The sequence below is a fragment of the Haliotis rubra genome, unplaced genomic scaffold (assembly GCF_003918875.1).
Source record: "Haliotis rubra isolate DU_JTF1 unplaced genomic scaffold, ASM391887v1 Scf285, whole genome shotgun sequence".
In the NCBI taxonomy this organism is placed as follows: Eukaryota; Metazoa; Mollusca; class Gastropoda; order Lepetellida; family Haliotidae; genus Haliotis; species Haliotis rubra.
This window is the reverse complement of record NW_025766947.1, coordinates 779,578-807,033: the sequence shown is the minus strand read 5'-3', so window position 1 is coordinate 807,033 and position 27,456 is coordinate 779,578. Positions and strand designations below refer to the sequence as shown.

At 45.3% G+C, this 27,456-nt stretch overlaps 1 protein-coding gene and 2 long non-coding RNA genes across 3 annotated transcripts in view; 2 read left to right on the top strand and 1 right to left on the bottom strand.

Moving 5' to 3' along the window:
- The window catches only part of LOC124281567 (vitelline envelope sperm lysin receptor-like), a 38,221-nt gene extending 11,339 nt beyond the window's left edge, over positions 1 to 26,882 (bottom strand). The window contains exon 1 of the mRNA XM_046717511.1: positions 26,726 to 26,882. Coding sequence (XP_046573467.1) covers positions 26,726 to 26,803 — 78 coding nt within the window. The 5' untranslated portion in view covers positions 26,804 to 26,882. The remainder of the gene's footprint in view (positions 1 to 26,725) is intronic.
- LOC124281586 lies at positions 1,521 to 15,599 on the top strand. Its single transcript, XR_006899938.1, has 3 exons — positions 1,521 to 1,749; positions 3,322 to 3,326; positions 15,589 to 15,599. It is a non-coding gene; the product is annotated as an uncharacterized LOC124281586 (long non-coding RNA).
- Positions 8,143 to 14,518, top strand: LOC124281587. Its single transcript, XR_006899939.1, has 3 exons — positions 8,143 to 8,154; positions 12,098 to 12,100; positions 14,427 to 14,518. It is a non-coding gene; the product is annotated as an uncharacterized LOC124281587 (long non-coding RNA).
- Positions 26,883 to 27,456: the final 574 nt, after the last annotated feature.

The following is a 27,456-nucleotide window of genomic DNA, read 5'->3' as shown; positions in this document are numbered from 1 at the left end:
ATTAGTTATACACTGCACGGAACACGATACAATCAGCTATACACTGCACGGCATACGACACAATCAGTTATACACTGCACGGCACACGACACAATTAGTTATACACTGCACGGCACACGACACAATCAGCTATATACTCCACAACAGACCACTATCAGCTATACACTGCACTGCACACGACACAATTAGTTATACACTGCACGGCACACGACACAATCAGCTTTACACTGCACAACAGAGCACATTCAACTATACACTGCACGGCACACAACACAATCAGTTACACACTGCACGGCACACGACACAATCAGCTCTACACTGCACAACAGACCACAATTGGCTATACACTGCACCGCACACAACACAATCCGCTATACACTGAACGGCACACGACACAATCAGCTGTACACTGCACACGACACAATCAATTATACACTGCACGGCACACGATACAATCAGTTATACACTGAACGGCACACGATACAATCAGTTATACACTGAACGGCACACGATACAATCAGTTATACCCTGAACGGCACACGATACAATCAGTTATACACTGAACGGCACACGATACAATCATCTATACACTTCATGGCACACGACACAATCAGCCATACACTGCACGGCACACGATACAAGCAGCTATACAGTGCACGGCAAACGACACAATCAGCTATACACTGCACGGCACAATGCAATCAGTTATACACTGCACGTCATGATGCAATGAATTCAAATCCCCAAAATGCACATGTACATGATATGGAGAGGCAGTATACCAAATTTGGTGAAGTTTGTTCAAGCAGTTTTAGAGGTATGCTCCGGAAACAATGGGAACGCCAACGCCGACGGAAACTCAACCAAAAACAATGTCTCCCGACAGGGCTGGATATTGCCGTGATTCTCATATTGCGATATATTGCAATAATTTAAGAGATATTGCAATATATATTGTGATATATTGAATTGAGGGTTTCTGCCTAAGTGCGTACATCATAAATTCATAATAGCTCTGTGTGTGTGCGACATCATCTTTTAGTTGCTGTTACACCATACTTTCAGGCTCCCAGTCCCCATTGTGCATGGCTGTATGCCAATCGTTTACAGATAAATAAAATGATATAAAACCTCAATGTGGAATGTTTAATTGAGGTATTGCAACAAATGTTTGAGAACATAATGATAAAGTAGAGTAATACATAACATAAGTTTCATGGTCAGTGATTTTAAGGGGGTTCACCCATTTGATTCTGGGGAGCTAGTGGAGTCAGCAGTTTTGTACACACGTTTTAGGGGTTGGGTGGTTCAGCAAGTTTGTACATAACACTAGCTATGTTTAAAATTACGCTAAGAAAGTATGGGAAGGGGAGGGGGTCATTGATTTTGTGCGTGACATGCAGGGGGATGGGGGAGGGGATGTTCACTTATTTTGTACATACAATTTAGGAGGGAGGTGGGAGGAGGGAGGTGGGAGGAGGAGGTGGGAGGTGGGAGGTGGGAGGTGGGGTGTCATTCACATTGTACATGCTCCTCCATAAAAATCATCATCACACCCCACGCCATAGATTATGAGCGGTCCCTTAATTCCCCCAAAATATCACATATGGAACCATTCAAACCCACAAAACGTAACGCATTTGGCAGAATATTTGGCACTTTTGGAGCCACTTATAAAGATACTCCCACTTGTAAAATGTTAGATGAAACCAACAGAAATAAAGTATATTTGACACTTTTAGAGCACATGTTTTTTTGCTTGGAAATCAAGGGCAGATAATGCAAAGGGAGCTTACTCTGGATGACCCAATATATTGCAGAATCTGAACCATATCGCGATAATCGTATCGCGAGATACTGTACCGGTCTATACCGGTTTACCGGTAATATTGCACAGCCCTATCTCCCGATCCTTCGCCAGACATTCTAGTGACACAGATTAGCAAAAGCCAACACAGCTGCGATATGTCGCATGCATAAGGTATACTTGGCACTGAAAAAAGTAGAACTTTGATGCTAAATTACTTGAAATGTACAGAATTTCATGTTTACCATCCGTAAAATCAGCTAGGATAGCATGATTTGAATAGATTAACTTGTTGAAATGCTAGTTTTATCCTTTGTAGACTATGAAATAGAAGACTTGACATTGTATCTAAAGGAATGTTTAGAAATTGGAGAAGCATCTGAAGAAATCCAGCATGAAAGTAAATATATAGAGAATACTACACGAGGTCTCATTACATACGAATTATACGAAACGAGTGTCCTTCCTATGGTATCTGACCGAGCGAAAGCGAGGTCAGATACCATAGGAAGGTCACGAGTTTCGTATAATTCGTATGTAATGAGACCGAGTGTGGTATTTTATTTATTACCCACGTCTTACATGCATTAAACTGACAAAATAGCGTATTTTTTGTTTCGAACCGAAACCGGTTTCATAAAGAGGTTGCGGAAGAGTTTGTACTGTAGTACAATATTTGCATGACGTCACACTGTAATGACGTCACTGCCTTGGTAACCGACGTCACGATGCATGTCAGTTATCATCGCCTCGTACAGCCTCCTACAGTAAACTACTCCGTAGCACCCCGTTTCTTGGTTTGCAGTTGCTTCATTCGGCTAACATCACTGGTGTGAAACATTGCGTTTATGTTTTTCGACGGATATAATGTCTCAGTTCGACCCATAATTAAACAGCGACACGGCAACGTTCGCAATGTTTACATTCCCACAATGCATTTAAGTTGCAGAATGAATGAATTCACGTGTTTGTTAAAAATGAAAAAGTAGTTACGTCAGAATGTGACCTAATTGAGAGGTCATCGGTTATCCAATCAAATCGTTAGAATCTCAGGTCAAGTCGTTACGACACAGGTCAACGCGATACGACACTCGTGTGACGTACGAGATTAGTATGCAACTACCCAATTCTGCAAGTCTTTGACAAAACAATAACCGAACACAATCAAATGCCCTAATTCCAAGATTTTCTTCACTTCAAATCTTGTCGTACTCTTAAAACAAACAACCACCCCAAAACAAAAAAACAAACAAAAAAACAAACAAAAAAAACCCACCCCCAAAACCCCCCAAACCCTCGCAAGTAAGTTATCAAATTATGATGGATATAAAAGCAAAACTCCTAACATCAAAAACGAACTCGGGAGCTTGTGGGTGGGTGGGGCTTATCGGCTATTTTGGATCGTTCTGTCCCTGACATACGATGTGGAAAGATCATATTAAAGTAACAGCTATCGCAAGGATATTATCTCCCTGATAATTATCACATGTGTATGCTGTTATTTATATGGACAGTTGGTGTTGGGATACAGTTACATTATTTCGAGGATGTCGTTATATTAGTACCAGCGTACAGTTCTATTTTTACTATTTTCAGATTATTGCCGAAAATCATTGCAAGGATAATTATGGTCTGATATAGGGTGTGTATTGATTAGCAGTTTAGTTACTGCTGGTATTCCGCTGTATTGGTCTGATATAGGGTGTGTATTGATTAGCAGTTTAGTTACTGCTGGTATTCCGCTGTATTGGTCTGATATAGGGTGTGTATTGATTAGCAGTTTAGTTACTGCTGGTATTCCGCTGTATTGGTCTGATATAGGGTGTGTATTGATTAGCAGTTTAGTTACTGCTGGTATTCCGCTGTATTGGTCTGATATAGGGTGTGTATTGATTAGCAGTTTAGTTACTGCTGGTATTCCGCTGTATTGGTCTGATATAGGGTGTGTATTGATTAGCAGTTTAGTTACTGCTGGTATTCCGCTGTATTGGTCTGATATAGGGTGTGTATTGATTAGCAGTTTAGTTACTGCTGGTATTCCGCCGAATTATTGCAAACATTTCATTCAATAGCTGTTAGGAGGAAAATGTTAGTGCTGGTAAGGAGGCGCATCATTGCTGTTAAATGAAAAGTTGATCACATGTGTACACTTACTGCAGGGAAGTATGGCATGGATTCGTGGGATATAGGGTGTGTATTGGTGGGATATAGCGTGTGTATTGGTGGGATATAGGGTGTGTATTGGTGGGATATAGGGTGTGTATTGGTGGGATATAGGGTGTGTATTGGTGGGATATAGGGTGTGTATTGGCGGGATACAGGGTGTGTATATATATTGGTAGGATATAGGGTGTGTATTGTTGGATGTAGGTGTGTATTGGTTGGATATAGGATGTGTATTGGTTGGATATAGGATGTGTATTGGTTGGATATAGGGTGTGTATTGGTTGGATATAGGGTGTGTATTGGTTGGATATAGGATGTGTATTGGTTGGATATAGGGTGTGTATTGGTTGGATATAGGGTGTGTATTGGTTGGATATAGGGTGTGTATTGGTTGGATATAGGGTGTGTATTGGTTGGATATAGGGTGTGTATTGGTGGGATACAGGGTGTGTATATATATTCGTAGGATATGGGGTGTGTATTCTGGGATGTAGGAGTGTATTGGTTGGATATATGGTGTGTATTGGTTAGATATAGGGTGTGTATTGGTGGGATATAGTGTGTGTATTGGTGGGATGTATTGGTGGGATACTTGGTGTGTTTTGGTGGGATACAGTGTGTGTTTTGGTGGAACATAGTGTTTGTATTCCTGGGATGTAGGGTGTATATTGCTGGGATGTAGGTGTGTATTGGTGGGATATAGGGTGTGTATTGGTGGGATGTAGGGTGTGTATTGGTGGGATGTAGGGTGTGTATTGGTGGGATGTAGGGTGTGTATTCCTGGGTCATAGGGTGTGTATTCCTGGGATGTAGGTGTGTATTGGTAGGATATAGGATGTGTATTGGTGGGATATAGGGTGTGTATTGTAGGATATAGGGTTTGTATTCCTGGGATGTAGGTGTGTATTGCTGGGATGTAAGATCTGAATTGGTGGGATACAGGGTGTGTATTGATGAGATGTAGGGTGTGTATTAGTGGTGGCCCGATTAAAGGAAATAATCGAAGATTGGTCGCGATGACTAAACGACCAAGCAATCACTCATGTTTTCTCATAATCGAACACAAACAATTTTGGAACACTTGTTTGCTTTAAGAATATTTTTCACAAGGTTGGTTTTGTCTGTTACATTTCATAAGCACTACCAGCTCGTTCCATTTCAGTATTGAATTTATCTTATGGTCCTAACATACTAGTCACACTTTAAAGATGTAAACTTTAAGGATGTAATGTACCAATCATCAATTAGGACCAATTTTAACCAATTCCCAACACTAGTGTGCATTGGTAGGATATAGGATGTGTATTGGTGGGATACAGGGTGTGTATGGTAGGATATAGGCTGTGTATTGGTAGGATATAGACTGTATTGGTTGGATATGAGGTGTGCATAGCTGGGATGTAGGGTGTATTGGTAGGATGCATGGTGTGTATTGGTGGGATATAGGGTGTGTATTGGTTGGATATGAGGTGTGCATAGCTGGGATGTAGGGTGTATTGGTAGGATGCATGGTGTGTATTGGTGGGATATAGAATGTGTATTTGTGAAATGTAGGGTGTGTATTGCTGGGATGTAGGATGTGTATTGGTTGGATATAAGGTGTGTATTGGTTGGATATAGGGTGGGTATTGTGGGATGTGGGGTGTGTATTGTGGGATATGGGGTGTGTATTGTGGGATATGGGGTGTGTATTGCTGGGGTATGGGTTTGGATTCCTGGGATGTAGGTGTGCATTGGTGGGATGTAGATGTGTATAGGAATATAGGGTGTGTATTGGTAGGATATAGGGTGTGCATTAATGGGGTATGGGTGTATTCCTGGCATGTAGGTGTGTATTCGTGGGATATAGGGTGTGTATTGGTGGGATGTAGGGTGTGTTTTGGTGGGATGTGGAAGTGTATAGGAATATAGGGTGTGTATTGTAGGATATAGGGTGTGCATTGGTGGGATATAGGGTCTGTGTTGGTGGGATACAGGGTGTGTATTGTGGGAAATAGGGTGTGTATTAATGGGGTATGGGTGTATTCCTGGCATGTAGGTGTGTATTGGTGGGATATAGGGTGTGTATTGGTGGGGTATAGGGTATGTATTGGTGGGATTTAGGGTGTGGCTTATGGGATATAGGGTGTGTATTATGCGATATAGATGTTTATAGCTGGGATATAGGGTTTGTAAATTTGGAGTATGATTGTGAGTTGGTGGGATATAGCGGGTGTATTGTGGGATATAGAGTGTGAATTAAGGGATATAGGGTTAGTATTGCTGTGGTAGGGGTGTGTATTCCTGGGATGTAGGTTTGCATTGCGGTTGTGTATTGTGGGATATAGGGTGTGTATTTTTTTGGTATGGGTGTGAATTGTTGGGATATAGTGTTTGTATTACTGTGGTATGGACGTATTAGTGCTATAGGATATAGGTTGTGTGTTATGGGATGTTATTGCTGGAATATAGGTGCATATTGGTGGTATACAGGTAGTGTATTCGTTGGATATTAGGGTGTGTATTACTGCAGTACAGTTGTGTATTGCTGTTATATAGGGTGTGTATTGCTGTGGTATAGGGTGTGTATTGCTGTTATATAGGATGTGTATTGCTGTGGTACGGTTGTGTATTTATTGCTGGTATTTAGGGTTTGTATTGATGGGGAATGGGTGTGTATTGATGGGATATAGGGTTTGCATTACTGGGATATAGGGTTTGCATTCCTGGGATGTAGGTGTGTATTGGTGGGATATAGGGAGTGTAATGTGTATATGTGTGTCTTGGTGGGATATAGGGTTTGTATTCCTGGGATATAGGTGTGTATTGGTGGGATATAGGGTGTGTATTGGTGGGATATAGGGTGTGTATTGGTGGGATATAGGGTGTGTATTACTGGGATGTAGGTGTGTATTGGTGGGATATAGGGTGTGTATTGCTGGGATATAGGTTGTAATGCTGGAATATAGGGAGTGTATTGCTGGGATATAGGGTGTGTATTGCTGGGATATAGGGTGTGTATTGCTGGGATATAGGGTGTGTATTGCTGGGATGGTGTGTATGGGGATATAGTGTACTGCTGTGATATATAGGGTGTGTACTGCTGTGATATGATGAGAGTATTGTTGGGATAAGGGGGTGTATTGCTGAGATATGGGGTGTGTACTGCTGGGATATGGGGAGAGTATTGTTGGGATGTAGGGGTGTATTGCTGAGATATAGGGTGTAAATTGAGGGAATGTTGGGTGTGTATTGCTGGGATATGTGGAGAGTATTGCTCTGATATGGGGTGTGTACTGCTGTGATATGGGGTGTTTACTGGTGTGATATGCGGTGTGTATTGCTGGGATAAGGGGGTGTATTGCTGAGATATGGGGTGTGAACTGCTGGGATATGGGGAGAGTATTGTTGGGATGTAGGGAGCGTATTGCTGAGATATAGGGTGTAAATTGCGGGAATGTTGGGTGTGTATTGCTGGGATATGTGAAGAGTATTGCTGTGATATGGGGTGTGTACTGCTGTGATATGGGGTGTTTACTGCTGTGATATGCTGTGTGTATTGCTGGGATATGGGGTGTGTATTGGAGGGATAAAGGGAGTGCATTGCTGGGGTATGGGTGTGTATTACTGGGATGTAGATGTGTATTGTGGGATGTAGATGTGTATTGTGGGATATAGGGTGTGTATTGCAGGGATATGGGGTGTGTATTGCTGGTATGTGGTGAGTGTATTGCCAAGATATGGGGTGTGTATTGCTGGTATGTGGTGAGTGTATTGCCAAGATATGGGGTGTGTATTTCTTGGACAAAATATATTGTATTGCTGGGATATAAAGTGTGTACTGCTGGGATGTGGGGTGTGTACTGCTGGGATGTGGGGTGTGTACTGCTGTGACACGGGGTGTGTATTGCTGGACCATGAGGATTCTTTTTCTGGGATATATAGAGCGTATTGCTGGGATGTAGGGAGTGTATTGCTGGGATATGGGCTGTGTATTGCTGGGATATGGGGTGTACATTGCTGGGGTAAGGGAGTGCTGGGATATGGGGTGTGAACAGACGGGATATGGGGAGTATTGTTGGGATGTAGTGAGCGTATTGCTGGGATATAAGGTGTGTATTGCTGGGTTATGGGGTGGGTATTGCTGGTATATAGGGGATGTATTAGTAGAATATGGTCTGTCTATTGCTGGGATAGGGGATGTGTATTGCTGGGATAGCGGCTGTGTATTGCTTGGACATAGGAGTGTATTGCTTGGATATAGGAGTGTATTGCTTGGATATAGGAGTGTATTGCTTGGATATAGGAGTGTATTGCAGTTATATGGGGTGTGTATTGCTGGTATATAGGGAGTATTAGGAGAATATGGGCTGTGTATTGCTGAAATATGGGGTGTGTATTGCTGAGATTTGGGGTGTGTATTGCTGGGATATTGGTAGTGTATTGCTGGGTTATGGGGTGGGTATTGCTTGTTTGTAGGGAGTGTATTAGTAGAATATGGTCTGTGTATTGCTGGGATAGGGTGTGTGTATTGGTGGGATAGGGACTGTGTACTGCTGGGATATAGGAGTGTATTCGTTGGATATGGGGTGTGTATTGCTTGGATATGGGGTGTGTATTGCTTGGACATGGGGTGTGTACTGCTGGGATGTGGGTGTATTGCTGGAACATGAGGATTGCATTGCTGGGATATATAGAGCTTATTGCTGGGATGTAGGGAGTGTATTGCTTGGATATGGGGTGTGTATTGCTTGGACATGGGCTGTGTATTGCTTGGATATGGGCTGTGTATTGCTTGGATATGGGTGTGTATTGCTTGGATGTTGGGTGTGTATTGCTGGTATATAGGGAGTGTATTAATTGAATATGGGCTGTGTATTGCTGGGATATGTGGTGTGTATTGCTTGGATATGGGTGTGTACTGCTGGGATGAGGGAGTGTATTGCTGGGATGAGGGAGTGTATTGCTGGGATGAGGGAGTGTATTGCTGGGATATGGGGTGTGAACAGATGGGATATGGGGTGTGTATTGCTGGGACATGAGGTGTGTATTGCTTGGATATGTGTGTGTATTGTTTGCATGTTGGGTGTGTATTGCTGGTATATAGGGAGTGTATTAGTAGAATATGGGCTGTGTATTGCTGGGATGGGGTGTGTGTGTGTGTGTGTGTATTCCTTTGATATGGGGTGTGTATTGCTGGGATATGGGGTGTGTATTGCTGGGATATGGGGTGTGTATTGCTGGGATATGGGGTGTGTATTGCTGGGATATGGGGTATGTATTGCTTGGATATGGGGTGTGTATTGCTGGGATATGGGGTGTGAATTGCTGGGATATGGGTGTGAATTGCTGGGATATTGGGTGGGTATTGCTGGGTTATGGGGTGGGTATTGCTGGGTTATGGGGTGGGTATTGCTGGTATGTAGGGAGTGTATTAGTAGAATATTGGCTGTGTATTGCTGGGAAATGGGGTGTGCATTGCTCGGATATGGTGTGTGTATTGCTGGGATAATGTCATTTTCTGAGTAAAATTGATATTTTATACTTATCCTGACTCATGCTTCTTGCTTGTCTCTTTCCTCTTGCGAACTTAGTGGAACACTTGTATCTCCTATTGAAGCTCCCTTCAATAAAACAGACGTAAAATCACTACTCACCAGAGTTGTCTCTATTTTCGTTTTGGCGGGAAACTGTGGCGCCACCGTTCTCCCACGCTTCACTCTCTCCGGATTATGAGCCCGACACTTGAATTTGCAGGGAAATCCAAAGTGTCTAGTGGGAAGGTTGGGAGGGCTTACCTCATAAGTCAGGATAAGTATAAAATATCAATTTTACTCAGAAAATTACATATTTTTCCTTATCCTGACTCATGCTTATTGCTTGTAGAATCCGACGGATTGGCGGCGGGCTGTTACTTTGGATGTCATGTAGTGATTTACGTCATCTATACCCCCCTATGGGAACTTCGTATGGGCACTGTACTGTAACTGCTAATCTGTGCTGCTGCTGCGACCTTGTCCTTCAGCTGCCTTTTGATGGGGGGACCACAATAGTTAACTTTTGGTCGTTTCTTCTGTTAACATTTTATGTGGATTTTTGCGACTCCATTTCTTGATGCAAGCATCAAGTGGAGAAGCGACCCTTTTCTGTACGAGTATCCTTACAAGTACTTGGTCATATCACTTATGCTAGTCCTTAGACGTGCATTGAGACTTAAGCAGAACTCTGCTGAGTGTAGGCTTTGTAAGTCATTTGATAAAAGGGCGAGACTTCGTCTCAACGCCTTTGCGGGACTGTCGACTGTTGTGCTACAACCAGTGGCCCGAAATGGTGAATGCCTCGGTGGCGATGTCCCTCAGATAGTGGTTGGCAAACACCATGTCTGATTTCCAAAAGCAGCCCTCCATTATCGTCTTGAGCGAGCAATTCCCCATGTAGAGCGAGTGTTGACGCCAGAGCTCTAACTTCATGTGGGTTGGAGGCTTTTGGAGGATCTAGTCCTGCTGCTTTGTAGGCCCGTAGTATGACAGTTCTGATCCAGATTGATCTTGTAGTGCGGGAGACCTCCGTCTGTGTCGCTGTTGATATCGGGACGAAAAGTGGCTTGAACTTGCGTCTCCTGATTCTGGATCGTTGTAGATATACTTTTAATGCTCTCAATGGGCACAAGGATAGGTCGTGCGTATCTTGTGGTCCAAGGATGGAGGATAATGCTAGCACGTGGAATTGTCTGTCCGGTTGACCTGGCAGTTGATTCTTTGCGATGAAATCCCATCGTAGTCCCATATGCACTGTGTTTTGATTTTCATCAAAGCGTGTTCTCTCGTAGTCCAGAGCATGTATTTCCGACATCCTGGCTGCTGTTGCTAGGGCTAGCAGGAACAGCGTCTCATGTGTCAAGAATTCGAAGGATGTCCTGTCTAATGGTCTGTAGACGTCACTGGTGAGATGTCGTAGAACAACATTGAGGTCTCACGCCGGAGCTTTGAATCTCTGTTGTTGGTCCTCCAATTTATAAGAGCATAGCAAGGCCAGTAACTCTGGTACTTTCATTAGCTTGGCACCTGTCCTCATAGTGATGACTGAGCTCAATGCCGCTAGGTATGTTGAGAGTGTAGACCTTTTTAACCGTTTTGTTTGCCGTAGGTGACAAATGTAGTCCGCCACTTGAGGGTGCGTTGCTTTTCTAGCTGAAAAACAGTTCCTTGCAGCGTGTGTCTCAAAACTTCGCCACTTGTCGTCGTACAAGTTGCGTGTAGACTTGCGTAGAGCTAGTGTCACTGCTTTCGCTGCTCTGGCGGAGTACCCTCTCTTGTTCAAGCACGCCTTGATACAGTCCACACGTGTAGTCGGAACGCCCCTGGGTTGCCGTGTGCCTGCTTTGTGTGAGGATGTACTAGTAGATTCGTCCACTCTGGTAGTTGCAGTTGCGGTGGTCCTAGTTCTTGTATGAGACTGGGGAACCACTCTCTCGCTGGCCAGTAGGGCGTGACCAAAATCAGTTGTAGGGTCGTGGTCTGGCTGATTTTCTGCAACACCCTCGGTATTAGAGCTGGCGGTGGAAACGCGTACACGTTTAGTCCCTCCCAGGATATGCTGAGAGCGTCCGTTGCCCACGCTCGAGGATCTGGTATTGGTGAGACGAATGTTGTCAGCTGATTGTTGAAGCTTGTGGCGAAAACGTCTATTAGCGGGGCTCCCATCTCCTTGATGATTTGTTTGAAGATCTCTGGATGTAGCATCCATTCCGTTGGAGACGGTTGAGTTGGACGGGAGAGGGCGTCTGCTATCACATTCATGGCTCCTGGAATGTGGCATGCTTGTATGTGGATGTTCAGATCGTCGGTTAGGTCGAACAGTTGAAAGCAGAGGTCCAGCAGGTTCAATGATCGTGTTGATCCTTGCTTGTTTATGTAAAACGCCACTGTGGAGTTGTCCGTGTGCACCATTAGATGAGCACTCTGTAGAATGTTGGCCCAGTGGAGTATGGCGTTGACGACTGCTTTCGTTTCCAGCATGTTGATGTGCAGATTTTCCTCCTCGTTGTTCCATCTCCCGGCCGCCACTTCGTTGTCGAGGTGTGCTCCCCAACCTTGGAGTGACGCGTCAAAGTACAGATGAGTCTTGCACTCCGGCTCTGCTAAGTAGGTGCCTTCGCAGACATTCGATCTCTGGGTCCACCATAGTAGATGTGGTCTTAGGTAGGCCAGGAGACCGAAGGGGTCCAGGTCGTTGAGATGAGCATTGACGAAGACCTGTAACGGGCGTAGTTGTAACCGACCTCTGGCTGTCATGTCTTGTGCTGACGTGAGGAGACCCAACAGACTCTGTCATTTTTGTAGTGGCCACGGAGAGAGTAGAGCTTGTGATATTGTCTATTGAATCTTGAGCCATCAGTCTTCTGGTACGATGATGCGGTTCTGCGTCGTGAGAAATCTGATGCCTAGAAACTGCAGGTCCTGTGTAGGTTCTAGGTCCGATTTGAGTAGATTCACTAGCCACCCCAGTTGTGTAAGCAGTCTGATGGTGAATTCCAGCTGTAGTCTGAGATGCTTGGGATCTTGATGTACTTGAATCCCGTCGTCGAGGTAGAATGCACTGCGTAGACCTCGACGATGTAGATATGTGACTATGGGCTTCGTCACCCTTGTAAACAACCAGGGGGCCGATGATATTCCAAATGGCAGGACTTTCCATTGGTAGTGAAGACCGCCCAGTGTAAACCTGAGGTACTTCCTCGAGGCCGGATGTACAGGAATATGCAGGTAGGCTTCCTGTAGATCTGTGCTGGCCATGTAGTCCATCGGACGGATGAGGTGGAGCAATTGAGGTAGATGTATCATGCGGAACTTGGGAGGACTGCGTAGATAATCTCTGTTGAACGTCCTCATATTGAAGATAAGTCGGAACTTTTATTTAGAGTTTTTCTTGGGCACTAGGAAAACTGGGGAGTAGAACCCTGGTGTGATGTGGGCTGGATCCACAACTTCTATGGCTTGCTTCTCTAGTAGAGATGAAACCGCCTCTCGTAACCTCTCTGTCAGATGGGTCTTGAAGCCGAACTTGTGAGGGTCGACTGTAAGCGGTGGAGCTGCTTTTAGTTGTATACGATATTCGTTTCTTAGGACTCTGGATACAAACGCATCTTGCAGAAGTCCCCAGTTTTCCCAGTACCGTTGCAGACGTCCACCCACTTGTGAAGGTTGTACGGGAACGGCTGGGGGTGGAAGACTCCAGTCGTTCCGAACCCCTCTTTCATCATCGATGATCCTTGGCGCCTCTGGGTGCCCTGCCTCGTCCGGGGTGTCACCGGTAAGGTGACGAAAAGAATCTTTTCCACCTCTGGAGGTACTCATTTTCTTGTCCCTTGCCTTCTGCATCCCGGCGAACTTTGACTTGCCCGAGTAGCGCGCTGAGATGTCTGCCTGATGACGCTGGCCAGTGTATCAATGGACTTGATCATGAGGACCTCTCTGGAGTCTTTGGTGACTTCCGTGGCAACGTTGTCAATCTCTCCAGCGAAGATGGATGGAGTTGACCATGGGGCGCTGTAGAGTGACTTGGTGAAGCGTTCACTCCAGCTGCAGGAGGCGAGGAGACCTTGTTGTCTTGCTAGTGTCAGTGCTGCGGAGATGGATGAGAGATGGTCTGTCATAAATTGCTAGTCCTTCTTCTGCATAAGGAGTGCAGAGTATATCATCGTGTCTTCTTCCGCAGTAGAGTCCCTGAACTTAGCGATGAGCATTTCATTGACTGTCCTTGATCTGTTGAGGCCGAAGAACATCCACCTGGTCATCGTTTCGACTTGTGCCAACTTCTTGTCTTCGATTTTATAAGACTTGGTCTTGGCATCGCTGATGACTTTGAAGTTCTCGTCAATGTCCTGTGCCTTCATGAACGGATCCATGTTGTGGGATGAGAACTTTTTGGCGTTGAACTGTGGCAGATGCGGTGCCTGGGCTTTCGTGGCTTTCTTGAAGGCTGCATCCAAGTTCTCTGGGACCGCTGCGATGGGATCAATCGGTGGGAGAGTGATCGTGTGGACGTCATCATCTTGCATGAGATAGGTGTGAGCTGCATTCACTTCATTAGATGGTGACGCCAAGTCCAGACCGTTGGCCATCCAGTAGCGTATTTCTGAGTCCGAAAAAATGATCCCGTCGTCGTCCTTTGTGACAGGTGGATTGAGCAAGGAATCTTGTTCCTCCTCCGGTGGTGATCTGGGCGGTGACCTTTGCGACTGCGGGGGACCTGTGTGGAGACTTGTGTGGAGGCTTGCGTGGAGACCTTCGCGGAGACCTGCATGGAGACCTGCATGGAGATCGGCGTGGGGAGGAGCCCGGTGAACTGCGTCTATAGGGAGACCTGTGCTGAGACCTGCGCGGAGATGAGCGACTCTTGGTTCGCGAATGCCTCAGCGAATCCCTCAACGATCTGCGTGATGTGGAAGAAGTTTTGGAAACTGTATCCTAAGTCCTTTCCGAGTGCCTTCGCGAATGCTGATCATCTGAGTCCGCATCTGGGGCGAGACGATTGGTCCTTCGCGAGTGCCTGCGTGAATGCTGATCGTCCGAGTTCGCAGTAGCGGATGGTTGAGCCGTCCTTCGCGCAGGCTGGTCCTGAGGCGCAGATCAGTTCCCAGACGTCACGTTGGTGGAGGGCCTCTCTGAAGCGTCGACTACGTTGGAACCTTCGCGAAGGCTCGGGTCCTTTCTGCGGGCTGGATGTTGATCGTGCGATGCCCTCTCTAGTGCGAAGCGCTTCTCCATCATTTCCATGATCTGTTGGGAAAACTGTTGCATAAAGGCCCCCCGGGTTGAATGTCTGCGGTGATAGATGAGCTGCCCTTTCTGCGGTGGTAGCGATATTGTCCAAGGACCGCTCATCTGCCAGCAGGGTAGATACCTCGGGCTGTGGAGAGATCTGCGCTGAAGTCACCGTTGCTGAGACTGGCCTCTTCTTGTGGTGTACCTCTGGGATGATGAGCGGCTGCTCATCGTAGAGTCCCTGTTCCATCAATGGGACAATCTCGGCCGAGAAAGTCCGTGTAGTCTGCGCTGATTTCCCCTTAGAGGTGGTCGTCGCCCTGGGGGTGCGTAGCTGTCTCTGGGTAGATGACGACTTCTTACTCTTAGGCTGTGACGATGGGACGTCCGGAGTAGCAGGCCTCTTCTTGCAGGTGGCGGACACCGTCCCACGCCCGTCCCCCGAGGAAATCTCCGGCGTAGCACAAGACGGAAGAGGGTCGTCTGACAACAGTTGACCCGTGAGGGACTCAGTTGGTTTCTCCATGACCTGACACACCCGTCTCGACCTATCTGCAGCACGTCTAAGGACACAAAGAAGGTATTTATTAAATGCAAAATTATTTAAATGCTGGCAATGAATGCAGCGCGAGCAGGAAGAACATGGCTCAATGCAACCAGGGCACAGTTGATGAGGGTCAGCAGCAGAGAATCGAAATCTACAATTGAAACAGGTTTTCATGAAAGGTAAACAACTGAACAAACACGGACAATTCCGTGAATAAACAGTGCTAAATACGATTAAATATCAAACCATATTGTTGAAGAATACTAACTTAACCTTTATAAAAGTATAATAGAGGAGAAAAACTAAGTAAATAAAGGATATAGTGCCGTATAGGAGACACAGGCGCTCTCACAAACTGCTCACAGGGCGAAGAAGGAGAGATTGAAGCGTGGGAGAACGGTGGCGCCACAGTTTCCCGCCAAAACGAAAATAGAGACAACTCTGGTGAGTAGTGATTTTACGTCTGTTTTATTGAAGGGAGCTTCAATAGGAGATACAAGTGTTCCACTGAGTTCGCAAGAGGAAAGAGACAAGCAATAAGCATGAGTCAGGATAAGGAAAAATTGAGGTGTCTACTACTGGGATATGTGGTGTTTAATGCTACGATGTGGGCTGTGTATTGCTGGGATCTATGTGTGTATTGTTGGGTTATAGGGTGTATATTGCTTGGATATACGGTGTGTACTGCTGGGATATGGGTCGGGTATTGCTTGGATATGGGGTGTGTATTGCTGCGATATGGGGTGTGTATTGCTTGGATATAGGATGTATATTGCTTGGATATACTGTGTGTATTGCTGGGATGTTGGGTGTGTATTGCTGGGATATGGGGAGTGTATTGTTGGGTTATAGGGTGTATATTGCTTGGATATACGGTGTGTACTGCTGGTATAAAGGGAGTATTGCTGGTATATAGGGAGCGTATTGTTGGGATATGGGGTGTGTATTCCTGGGATATAGGGGGCGTATTGCTGGGACAGTGGTCTGTATTGCTGGGATATGGGGTGTGTATTGCTGGGATATGGGGTGTGTATTGCTCGGATATGGGGAGAGTACTTCTGGGATATGGGATGTGTATTGCTGGGATATGGGGAGTGTATTGTTGGGTATAGGATGTATATTGGGGTGTGTACTGCTGGGATATGGGATATTGTTGGATAGGGTGTATATTGCTGGTGTATTGCTGATATGGGGTGTATTTGCTTGGATATACGGTATGTACTGCTGATATGGGGTGTATATTGCTTGGATATACAGTGTGTATTGCAGTGTATTGCTTGGATATACAGTGTGTACTGCTGGGATATAGGGTGTATATTGTATACGGTGTGTATTGCTTGGATATAGGGTGTATATTACTTGGATATGGATATACTGGAATATGGTGTGTGTATTGCTGGGATATGGGGTGTGTATATATGGGGTGTATATTGCTTGGATATAAGTACTTCTGGGATATAGGATGTGTATTGCTGGGATATAGGGTGTATATTGGGATGTATATTGCTTGGATATACATATAGTGTGTATACTAATGGGACTGGGATGTGTATTGCTGGGATAAAGGGGTATTGTATATTACTGGGATGCAGATGTGATTGATTGGGTTTAGGGTGTGTCTTGCTGGGGTATGGGTTTGTATTCCTTAGATGTAGGTGTGTATTGGTGGGATATAGGGTGTGTATTGAAGGGCTCTATGTGTGTATAGCTGGGATGTTGGGTGTGTATAGCTGGGATATGGGGAGTGTATTGTTGGGTTATAGGGTGCATATTGCTTGGATATCTGGTGTGTGGGATATACTGCTGGGATATACGGTGTGTTTTGATTGGATATGGGGTGTGTATTGCTGGGATATGTGGTATGTATTGCTGGGATACGGGGTGTGTATTGCTGGGATATGGGGTGTGTATTGATGGAATATGGGGTGTGTACTGCTGGGATATGGGGTGTGTACTATTGGGATATGGGGTGTTTATTGCTGGGATAAAGGGAGTGTATTGCTGGGGTATGGGCGTGTATTACTGGGATGTAGATGTGTATTGATTGGGTATTAGGGTGTGTCTTGCTGGGATATGGGGAGCGTACTGCTGGGATGTGGGGTGTGTACTGCTGTGATATGGGGTGTGTACTGCTGTGATATGGGGAGTGTATTGCTGGGATATGGAGTGTATTGCTGGGATATGGAGTGTATTGCTGGAACATGAGGATTGTATTGCTGGGATATATAGAGTGTATTGCTGGGATGTAGGGAGTGCATTGCTGGGATAGGGTGTGTGTAGTGCTGGGATAGGGTGTGTGTAGTGCTGGGATAGGGTGTGTGTAGTGCTGGGATAGGGTGTGTGTAGTGCTGGGATAGGGTGTGTGTAGTGCTGGGATATGGGGTGTGTACTGCTGGGATATGGGGTGTAAATTGCTGGGATAAGGGAGTGTCTTGCTGGGATATGGGGTGTGAACAGACGGGATATGGGGAGAGTATTGTTGGGATGTAGTGAGCATATTGTTGGGATATGGGGTGTGTATTGCTGGGATATGGAGTGTGTATTGCAGGGATATGGGTGTGTATTGCTGGGTTATTGGGTGGGTATTGCTGGTATATAGGGGATGTATTAGTAGAATACTGGCTGTGTATTGGTGGGATAGGGGGGGTGTATTCCTGGGATAGGGGGTGTGTGAATAGCTTGGATATGGGGGGTGTATTGCTTGGATATACGGTGTGTACTGCTGGGATATGGGGTTTGTATTGCTAGTATAAAGGGAGTGTATTGTAGGGATATAGGGAGCGTATTGTAGGGATATAGGGAACGTATTGCTGGGATATAGGGAGCGTATTGCTGGGATATAGGGAGTGTATTGCTGGGATATAGGGAGCGTATTGCTGGGATATGGGTGTGCATTGCTGGTATAAAGGGAGTGTAATGCTGGGATATAGGGAGTGTATTGCTGGGATATGTGGTCTGTATTGCTGGGATATGGGGTGTGTATTGCTGGGATATGGGTAGAGTACTACTGGGATATGGGATGTGTACTACTGGGATATGGGGTGTTTATTGGTGGGATGAAGTGAGTGTATTGCTGTGGTATGGGTGTGTATTGCTGGGATAGGGAATTATTGCTGGGATATTGTATTCCTGATATAGCTGGGATATAGGAAGTGTATTGCTGGGATATAAGTAGGGAGTGTATTGCTGGGATACAGGGTGTGTATTGCTGGGATACGGGGAGTGTATTGCTGGTATAAAGGGAGTGTATTGCTGGGATATAGGGAGTGTATTGCTGGGATATGGGTGTGTATTGCTGTGATATGGGGAGAGTACTACTGGGATATGGGATGTATACTATTGGGATATGGGGCGTTTATTGGTGGGATAAAGGGAGCGTATTGCTGGGGTATGGGTGGGTATTGCTGGGATGGAGGTAGTGTATTGCAGGGATATGGAGAGTGTATTGCTGGGATGTTGGATGTGTATTGCTGGGATATGAGGTGTGTATTGCTGGGATATGGTGAGGGTATTGCTGAGATATGGTGAGTGTATTACCGGGATATGGAGTGTGTCTTTCTTGGATAAAAGCGTGTATTGCCGGGATGTGAGGTGTGTATTAGTGGGATATGGGGAGTGCATTGGTGGGTTATAGGGTGTGTATTGCTGGGATATAGAGGGGATGTGTATTGCTGGGATGTAGGGAGTGTATTGCTGGGATGTGGGAGTGTACTGCTGGGATATTTGGAGGCAATCTGGTGTGTACTGCTGGGATATGGGGTGTGTATTGCTGGGATGTATTAGGGGAGTGTATTGCTGGGATATGGGATGGGTGTGTATTACTTGATGTATATGTATTGGTGTATTGCTGGGATATAGGAGTGTATTGCTGGGATATATGGAGTGTATTGCTGGGATATATGGGCATGTATTGCTGGGATATATGGAGCGTATTGCTGGGATATATGGAACCCTATTGCTGGGATATATTGTATTGCTGGGATATATGGTGTGTATTGCTAGGATATATGGTGTGTATTGCTGGGATATATGGAAGGGATATATGTATTGCTGGGATATATAGGTGTGTATTGCTGGGATATATAGAGTGTATTGCTGGGATATAGAGTGTGTGTCTGTATTGCTTGGATATGGAGTGTGTATTGCTGGGATATGGAGAGTGTACTACTGGGATATGGGATGTGTGTATTGGTGGGGATATAGGGAGTGTATTGCTAGGGTATGGAAAGGGTAGTGTATTGCTGGGATATAGGGAGCGTATTGCTGGGATGGGTTTGTATTGTGATATTAGTAGGATATAGGAAGAAATAGTGTATTGCAGCTTTGGATATGGGATGTGTGTATTTCTGGGATATAGGGTGTGTATTGCTGGGATATAGAGTGTATTGCTATTATATGGGAGTGTATTGCTGGGATATATGGAGTGTATTGCTGGGTTATATGGGTGAGTGTATTGCTGGGATATAGGGAGCATTGCTGGGATATAGTGTGTATTGCATGGGAGTATTGCTGGGATATGGGGTGTATAAAATTATAGGTGTATTGCTGGGTATGAAATGTTGCTAGGATATATATTGAGCGTATTGCTGGGATATAGGGAGTGTATTGCTGGGATATATGGAACTGAGATATTGCTTGGATATGGGTCTGTATTGCTTGGATATAGGGTGTGTATTGCTGGGATATGGAAAGTACTACTAGGATGAGATGTGTACTATTGGGATATAGGGTGTGTATTGGTTGGATAAAGGGTGTGTATTGCTTGGATATGGGGTGTGTATATGATCAGCATGTAGATGTGTGTGTGGTTGGGTATAGGGTGCGTCTTGCTGGGGTATGGGTTTGTATTCCTAGAGATGTAGGTGTGTATTGGTGTGAAATAGGGTGTGTGTGGGATATGCAGTGATATGGGATGTTGGGTGTGTATTGCTGGGATGTTGGGTGTGTATTGCTGGGATGTAGGGAGTGTATTGATGGGATATGGGATGAGTACTACTGGGATATGGTGAGTGTATTGCTGGGATATAGGGAGTGTATTGCTGGGATATAGGGAGTGTATTGCTGGGATATAGGGAGTGTATTGCTGGGATATAGGGAGTGTATTGTTGGGATATAGGGAGTGTATTGCTGGGATATGTGGTTTGTATTGCTGGGATATGGGGAGTGTATTGCTGGTATAAAGGGAGCGTATTGCTGGGATGGAGGGAGTGTATTGCAGGGATATGGAGAGTGTATTGCTGGGATGTTGGGTGTGTATTGCTGGGATATAGGGATTATTGCTGGGATATAGGGGAGTAGTGTTGGATATAAAGGGAGTGTATTGTTGGGATATAGGGGAGTGTATGTGCTAGGATATGTTGTTTGTATTGCTGGGATATAGGAGGTATTGCTGGGATATAAAAGTGTATGTATTGCTGGGATGGAGAAGTGTATTGCAGGGATATGGAGAGTATATTGGTGGGATATAGGGAGTGTATTGCTGGGATATAGGGAGTGTATTGCTGGGATATGGGTGTGTATTGCTGGGATATGAGGAAAGAGTACTACTGGGATATGGGATGTGTACTATTGGGATATGGGGCGTTTAGTGGTGGGATAAAGGGAGTGTATTGCTGTGATATGGAGAGTGTATTGCTGGGATATAGGGTGTGTATTGCTAGGATATAGGTGTGTATTGCAGGGGATATGGACAAGTACTATTGGGATATAGGATGTGTATTACTGGGATATAAGGTGTGTTGGAGTGGGTGTGTGTATTGCTGGGATATGGGGTGTGTATTGCTGGGATATAGGTGTGTATTGCTGGGATATAGGAGTGTGTATTGCTGGGATATGGGAGTGTATTGCTGGGATATGGATATGGGGTGTGTATTGCTGGGATATGGGGTGTGTCTTTCTTGGATAAAAGATATGATATGAGTGTATTGGGATATGGGATGTACTACTGGGATATAGGATGTGTATATTAGGGTGTATTGCTGGGATATGTGGTCTGTATTGTTGTGATATAGGGTGTGTATATTGCTGGGATATGGGTGTATATTGCTGGGATATTAGGTGTGTATTGCTGGGATATAGGGGTGTGTATTGCTGGGATATAGGGTGTGTATTGCTGGGATATTGGTTTGTGTATTGCTGGGATATGGAGTGTGTATTGCTAGGATGTTGGGTGTGTATTGCTGGGATATATAGGTGTGTATTGCTGGGATATGGGGTGTGTATTGCTGGGATATTGGTTGTGTATTACGGGATGTTGGGTGTGTATTACTGGGATATGGAGTGTGTATTGCTGGGATATGGAGTGTATATTGCTGGGGTATTATGGGTGTGTATGTGCTAGGGTGTTGTGTATGCTAGTGTATTACTAGGGATATTTAGTGTATTGCTGGGATATTGGTTGTGTATTGCTGGGATATTGGGTGTGTATTGGTGGGATGTTGGAAGTGTGTATTGGTGGGATATTGGTTATGTATTGCTGGGATATGGGTATGTATTGCTGGGATGTTGGTTGTGTATTGCTGGGATGTTGGTTGTGTATTGCTGGGATGTTGGGTGTGTATTGCTGGGATGTTGGATGTGTATTGCTGGGATGTTGGGTGTGTATTGCTGGGGTATGGAGTGTGTATTGCTGGGATATTAGTTGTGTATTGCTGGGATATTAGTTGTGTATTGCTGGGATATAGGAGTGTGTATTAGTGTATTATTGGTGGGTTATAGAGTGTATTGCTGGGATATAGGAGCATATTGCTGGGATGTAGGGATTGCATTGCTGGGATGTGGGGTGTGTACTGCTGGGATGTGGGGTGTGTACTGCTGTGATATGGGGTGTGTATTGCTGGGATATGGGGTGTGTATTGCTGGGATATGGGAGCGTATTGCTGGGATATATGGGAGCATTGCTGGGATATATGGAGCGTATTGCTGGGATATATGGAGCGTATTGCTGGGATATGTGGTCTGTATTGCTTGGATATGGTGTGTATTGGTGGGATATGGGATAGGAAAGTACTACTGGGAGATGGGATGTGTACTATTGGGATATGGGGTGTGTATTGGTTGGATAAAGGGAGTGTATTGCTAGGGTATGGGTGTGTATGATCGGCATGTAGATGTGTATTGGTTGGGTATAGGGTGCGCCTTGCTGGGGTATGGGTTTGTATTCCTAAGATGTAGGTGTGTATTGGTGTGAAATAGGGTGTGTATTGCAGGGATATGGAAAGTATTGCTGGGATGTTGGGTGTGTATTGCTGGAATATGGGATGTGTATTGCTGGGATATGGTGAATGTATTGCTGAGATATGGTGAGTGTATTGCCGAGATATGGGGTGTGTCTTTCTTGGATAAAAGCGTGTATTGCCGGGATATGAGGTGTGTATTAGTGGGATATGGGGAGTGTATTGGTGGGTTATGGGGTGTGTCTTTCTTGGATAAAAGCGTGTATTGCCGGGATATGAGGTGTGTATTAGTGGGATATGGGGAGTGTATTGGTGGGTTATGGGGTGTGTATTGCTGGGATGTTGGGTGTGTATTGCTGGGATGTAGGGAGTGTATTGCTGGGATATGAGGTGTGTACAGCTGGGATGTTGGATGTGTACTGCTGGGATATGGGGTGTGTATTGTTGGGATATGGGGTGTATTGCTGGGATATGGGGTGTATTGCTGGGATATATAGAGCGTATGGTTGGGATGTAGTGAGCGTATTGCTGGGATATAGGGTATATATTGCTGGGATATGGGGTGTGTATTGCTGGGATATGGGGTGTGTATTGCTGGGATATGGGGTGTGTATTGCTGGGATATGGGGTGTGTATTGCTGGGATATGGGACGTGTATTGCTGGGATATGGGACGTGTATTGCTGGGATATGGGGAGAGTACTACTGGGATATGGGATGTGTACTATTGGGATATGGGGTATGTATTGCTGGGATATGTGGTCTGTATTGTTGTGATATGGGGTGTGTATTGCTGGGATATTGGGTGTATATTGCTGGGATATTGGGTGTGTATTGCTGGGGTATGGGGTGTGTATTGCTGGGGTATGGGGTGTGTATTGCTGGGATGTTGGTTGTGTATTGCTGGGATGTTGGTTGTGTATTGCTGGGATGTTGGTTGTGTATTGCTGGGGTATGGAGTGTGTATTGCTGGGATGTTGGGTGTGTATTGCTGGGATATTGGAGTGTGTATACTTGCTGGGGTATGGGGTGTGTGTGTGCTGGGATGTTGTGTGTGTATTGCTGTGTATTGCTGGGGTGGAGTGTGTGTATTGCCGGGATGTTGTGTATTGCTGGGATGTTGGTTGTGTATTGCTTGGATGTTGGTTGTGTATTGCTGGGATGTTGGGTGTGTATTGGTGGGATGTTGGTTATGTATTGCTGGGGTATGGAGTATGTATTGCTGGGATGTTGGTTGTGTATTGCTGGGATGTTGGGTGTGTATTGCTGGGATGTTGGATGTGTATTGCTGGGATGTTGGGTGTGTATTGCTGGGATGTTGAGTGTGTATTGCTGGGGTATGGAGTGTGTATTGCTGGGATATTAGTTGTGTATTGCTGGGATATTAGTTGTGTATTGCTGGGGTATGGAGTGTGTATTGCTGGGGTATGGAGTGTGTATTGCTGTGGTATGGAGTGTGTACTGCTGGGATGTTGGGTGTGTATTACTGGGGTATGGAATGTGTATTGCTGGGATGTTGGGTGTGTATTGCTGGGATGTTATTTGTGTATTGCTGGGGTATGGAGTGTGTATTGCTGAGATGTTGGATGTGTGTATTGCTGGGATATGTGTATGTGTGTGTATTGCTGGGATGTTAGTTGTGTATTGCTGATAAAAGCGTGGTATATGGAGTGTGTATTGCTGGGATGTTGGGTGTGTATTGCTGGGAGTATGGAGTGTGTATTGCTTGGATGTTAGTTGTGTGTTTGCTGGGGTATGGAGTGTGTATTGCTGGGATGTTGGGTGTGTATTGCTAGGGTATATGGTGTGTGTATTGCTGGGATGTTAGGTGTGTATTGCTAGGGGATATTGAATGTGTATTGCTGGGATGTTAGGTGTGTATTGCTGGGGTATTGGACGTGTGTTGAATTGATGATTACTGCATTATGTGTACAGATGTTGGTTGTGTATTGCTGGGATGTTGGTTGTGTATTGCTGGGATGTTGGGTGTGTATTGCTGGGATATGGAGTGTGTATTGCTGGGGTATGGAGTGTGTATTGCTGGGATGTTGGGTGTGTATTACTGGGGTATGGAGTGTGTATTGCTGGGATATTGGTTGTGTATTGCTGGGGAATGGGGTGTGTATTGGTGGGATGTTGGCTGTGTATTGCTGAGATATGGTGAGTGTATTGCCGGGATATGGGGTGTGTCTTTCTTGGATAAAAGCGTGTATTGCCAGGATTGCGGGGATATGAGGTGTGTATTGGTGGGTTATGGGGTGTGTATTGGTGGGTTATGGGGCGTGTATTGCTGGGATATGGGGAGCGTATTGCTGGGATATGGGGAGTGTATTGCTGGGATGTGGGGTGTGTACTGCTGTGATATGGGGTGTGTACTGCTGGGATATGGTGTGTATTGCTGGGATATGGGGAGCGTATTGCTGGGATATATGGAGCGTATTGCTGGGATATATGGAGCGTATTGCTGGTATATATGGAGCGTATTGCTGGGATATATGGAGCGTATTGCTGGGATATGTGGTCTGTATTGCTTGGATATGGTGTGTGTATTGGTGGGATATGGAGACAGTACTACTGGGATATGGGATGTGTACTATTGGGATATGGGGTGTGTATTGGTTGGATAAAGGGAGTGTATTGCTAGGGTATGGGTGTGTATGATCGGCATGTAGATGTGTATTGGTTGGGTATAGGGTGCGCCTTGCTGGGGTATGGGTTTGTATTCCTGAGATGTAGGTGTGTATTGGTGTGAAATAGGGTGTGTATTGCAGGGATATGGAGAGTGTATTGCTGGGATGTTGGGTGTGTATTGCTGGAATATGGGGTGTGTATTGCTGGGATATGGTGAATGTATTGCTGAGATATGGTGAGTGTATTGCCGGGATATGGGGTGTGTCTTTCTTGGATAAAAGCGTGTATTGCTGGGATATGAGGTGTGTATTAGTGGGATATGGGGAGTGTATTGGTGGGTTATGGGGTGTGTATTGCTGGAATGTTGGGTGTGTATTGCTGGGATGTAGGGAGTGTATTGCTGGGATATGAGGTGTGTACAGCTGGGATGTTGGATGTGTACTGCTGGGATATGGGGTGTGTATTGTTGGGATATGGGGTGTATTGCTGGGATATGGGGTGTATTGCTGGGATATATAGAGCGTATTGTTGGGATGTAGTGAGCGTATTGCTGGGATATAGGGTGTATATTGCTGGGATATGGGGTGTGTATTGCTGGGGTATGGAGTGTGTATTGCTGGGATGTGTATTGCTGGGATGTTGGTTGTGTATTGCTGGGGTATGGAGTGTGTATTGCTGGGATGTTGGGTGTGTATTACTGGGGTATGGAGTGTGTATTGCTGGGATATTGGTTGTGTATTGCTGGGGAATGGGGTGTGTATTGCTGGGATGTTGGTTGTGTATTGCTGGGGTATGGAGTGTGTATTGCTGGGATGTTGGTTGTGTATTGCTGGGGTATGGAGTGTGTATTGCTGGGATGTTGGGTGTGTATTGCTGGGGTATGGAGTGTGTATTGCTGGGATGTTGGGTGTGTATTGCTGGGGTATGGAGTGTGTATTGCTGGGATGTTGATTGTGTATTGCTGGGATGTTGGGAGTGTATTGCTGGGATGTTGGAGTGTATTGCTGGGATGTTGGGAGTGTATTGCTGGGATGTTGGGAGTGTATTGCTGGGATGTTGGGAGTGTATTGCTGGGATGTTGGGAGTGTATTGCTGGGATGTTAGTTGTGTATTGCTGAGATGTTGGGTGTGTATTGGTGGGATATGGGGTGTGTATTGCTGGGATATGGCGTGTGTATTGCTGGGATGTTGGGTGTGTATTGCTTGAACTTAAAGCCACGAACAACGTCTTTAGGTTAAGATTATATTACCGTTAGGTTCGCCTCAAGCAGGTGGAAGATAGTCACGTTTGACATTTTGTAATTTGTTGTCCGTTGTGTACCCAGCGTGTGGCTGCTTTGAACGTGGTTGGGGTGTTATTAATATCCAACATGTAGAACCAAACCAAAACATGTGTATGGTCAGATTTTGCTTACACGGGTCACAATTTATGCTTTGGTGCCGCCAGAATTGAAGGCTATGTTGATTATTTCTCACACTTGAAGTCACACATTGTAACCGCCGAAATCAACGAAAACAAAATATTAATATACACCAGTGACGTCGCGAACAGGTGTGTCGTGCCTCAATATGCTGACAGAAGCAGCGCGGCGGAGAACAGCTTCTCCAGCAGACAAGTTTTGTCATCAATATTAATAATATGAAAATACACTTACATCAAAAGCCTGGCAAATCCAAACCATTTTCAGGAAAAACAGACAGGAAAAACCAAAACTCCACCGCATCCCTGACATTTCAGAGTAAGTCTCGAGACAAGCGATCTTCTGGCTCCTGACCACACGACTGGTTCGCCTTCTCTTCGTGTGCACGGAATTTCCCAGCAGCACGTTTTGTACATCATGATGTCCGTGATCAGGCGCAGCGAATATAGTTCCAATTCTTCGATGTCACAATACTTGTCCAGGGAAAAAAGTCCCTTTTAATTAGCAGCCTTGTGTTAAGCAGGACGAAGTTGAACTCATCAAAAGTCATCAGTTATATTTTTGTCTATTCTTCCATTCTTCATGTGCAGTTGGATCTTCCGTGTCCCTCCATGTGGTCCATTTCCATTCCTTCTTCCTTCCTTCCATCCCTCCTCCACTTCCTTCCTCCTCCACCATTTATCCCTCCACCCTTTCATTTATCCATTTCCATTCATTCATTTATCCTCCTCTTCTTCATCCTTCCATTCCTCCTTCATTTATCCCTCCTTTCTTTCTGTCCTCCATTTCTGTCCCTCCATTTATCTCCACTTATCCTTTTCCATCCTCTTCTTTCCACCATTTTCATTTGTCCTCTTCCTCCTTCCTATTTGTCCTCCATCCACCTGTCCTTGTCCATGCTGTTCTTCCTCTTTGTCCTCCACCTCCACCCTGTTCTTGTCCACTGTGTCCTCCTGTCCTCCTCA